At 32.6% G+C, this 2013-nt stretch overlaps 1 protein-coding gene across 1 annotated transcript in view; it reads right to left on the reverse strand.

Annotated features, from left to right (window-relative positions):
• Window positions 1-184: 184 nt before the first annotated feature.
• LOC107472457 (uncharacterized) overlaps window positions 185-2013 on the reverse strand; it is a 10765-nt gene continuing 8936 nt past the window's right edge. The window contains exons 7-13 of the mRNA XM_016091986.2: window positions 1830-1914; window positions 1588-1720; window positions 1334-1488; window positions 1032-1182; window positions 774-941; window positions 506-679; window positions 185-355 (exon numbers count right to left, since the gene is read on the reverse strand). Coding sequence (XP_015947472.2) covers window positions 185-355; window positions 506-679; window positions 774-941; window positions 1032-1182; window positions 1334-1488; window positions 1588-1720; window positions 1830-1914 — 1037 coding nt within the window. The remainder of the gene's footprint in view (window positions 356-505; window positions 680-773; window positions 942-1031; window positions 1183-1333; window positions 1489-1587; window positions 1721-1829; window positions 1915-2013) is intronic.

Consider the following 2013-nt stretch of genomic DNA (forward strand, 5'->3'; position numbering starts at 1 on the left):
TATCCAAAAAGGTGGAGCATCTTGTCTTTATCAGTTGCACAACCTCACGATCTTTGAGAACAAATATATTGTTGCCATTTGCATGAGAAGCTACAATCTTCAAGCAGAATCTTGAAAACCAAGAAAAAACAAGGAAATTTTGAGTTAACATGAAATGATAATCAGTTAGCAAAACAGAACAAAACTAAAGAACAAAACACCTTGGGACAGCATCAATGCATTGAAGCTGACATAGATCACATGATAAAATTTGTTTATTAGCTGACACAAGAGAACCACATAAACAAGTTGAGAACCACCACTTATGATTCTTGAAAACAGATGATATAGTTCCAAGAATGAAAACAAAACCACCCTGCCAGCAAAGAAAAAATTAATACAGCATTTCAAATTTCAAATAATTTACAAAACTATCAATTACTGACTTTTTAGCAAAAAATGTAAGAAGAATAACAAAAAGAAATAACCAACAGATTTTATAAGAAATGAGGCAAAAAAAACATACATTCTCAACATCAGAATAACAGCGATTAGGTGAAATAAGATCAGTAATAATATCTTCAATAGTTTCTGATTGAATAGAATTATCACAAACTACTTGAGTCTTGTAATCTTCCCCAATTCCATACTGCAAACAGGCATCGTAGATTGGTGGAAAAATCGGATCATGAAGCCTTGCCTGGGATAATTTGGTTAGAATAAGCATCGAATCCATTGATTCAGAAAAAAGAAAAATGAATGAACATGTTGTAACATAGAGTGAGAAATCATACATTCATATAATCATCACTTGTAGCTGGTTCAGAATTATCACTAAACACATTTACAATTTTAAAGGACCCGGAGTAATCTGGATCAACCACAGGAAGAATTTCAACCTTGAAAACTTTATGCTCTCCAACAACATCACCAAACATTTGTGGAGAATATGACCGACAGACCTTGAGAGTTCAGTATAAAAGAGTCAATAAACTTGAAAAAAAAAATATATAATAAGTATTAAATGAGGTTCAATATGAAGGAGTTGATACTGCAAGCACACTAGGATCAAGAGGGAATTCTTCGTCTATCCTGAGAAATGCTTCAGAACAGGTTTTTCCAAATAGTTTTGTTGCCGCATTATCAAGCAGAACAAACAAAACATCACACCCAGCATGGTGAACCTTTACCCGAATCCTATACCTAACACAATTAACAACCAAGAATGATAACTAAAACCAATAAATTAAAGCTGCTTAACAACACATAGAATGACACATAAGAGAAAACCAACCAAAAATCCAAAAGATTCAGAATTAATGCATTGAATAGTAGAGTTACATATGAACCTTACTTGAGCATAACATGTTCAACACATGAACAACAAGCATCACAAAGGTAGAGATCCTCATGGTCAACAACAGGATGACCACATACACATGAGTAGTACCACCAATCTGGTTCATCCATAACTTCCTTAATTGTCCCCATTACAAAGTAATGAGCATCCTGTAAAATTAAAAAAACAATTATATAAACACAAACACACATCTTTAAGAAATTGAAGTTTAAGTATTAAATGCAGAGTTTGCCAATCTAAAACAGTACCCTGTTATCTACATCAAGATCTTGAATACTACTGATCTCTTTGGGATTGAAATAATCACCATCAACTTTAGAAATTAAGTATCCAAGGTCATTGTTCACAAGTCTTGAGAATCCATAACTGGCTACACTAAATCTACATAAAAGACACAATAACTAATATTCATAACACAAAACATATACATGAATACCAACTAAATAACCAAAGCAGCTTGTAGATCTACAAAACTCTTATCAAAACTAACCTGCTTAGGAACTCAACAGACTCAGGAATGTCTGGATTAATGAATAATCTAGAGATATTGATCACATTCTGTAGAATTACTCCACCTGCATTAAAGAATACTACTCTATTAGCCTCAAACCATATTAAGCTGAAAACATCAGATTTCAGAAAAGTAAATATTAGAGTAAAAATTCGCTGAATAT

This window comes from Arachis duranensis, unplaced genomic scaffold (assembly GCF_000817695.3).
Source record: "Arachis duranensis cultivar V14167 unplaced genomic scaffold, aradu.V14167.gnm2.J7QH unplaced_Scaffold_107915, whole genome shotgun sequence".
Taxonomy (NCBI): Eukaryota; Viridiplantae; Streptophyta; class Magnoliopsida; order Fabales; family Fabaceae; genus Arachis; species Arachis duranensis.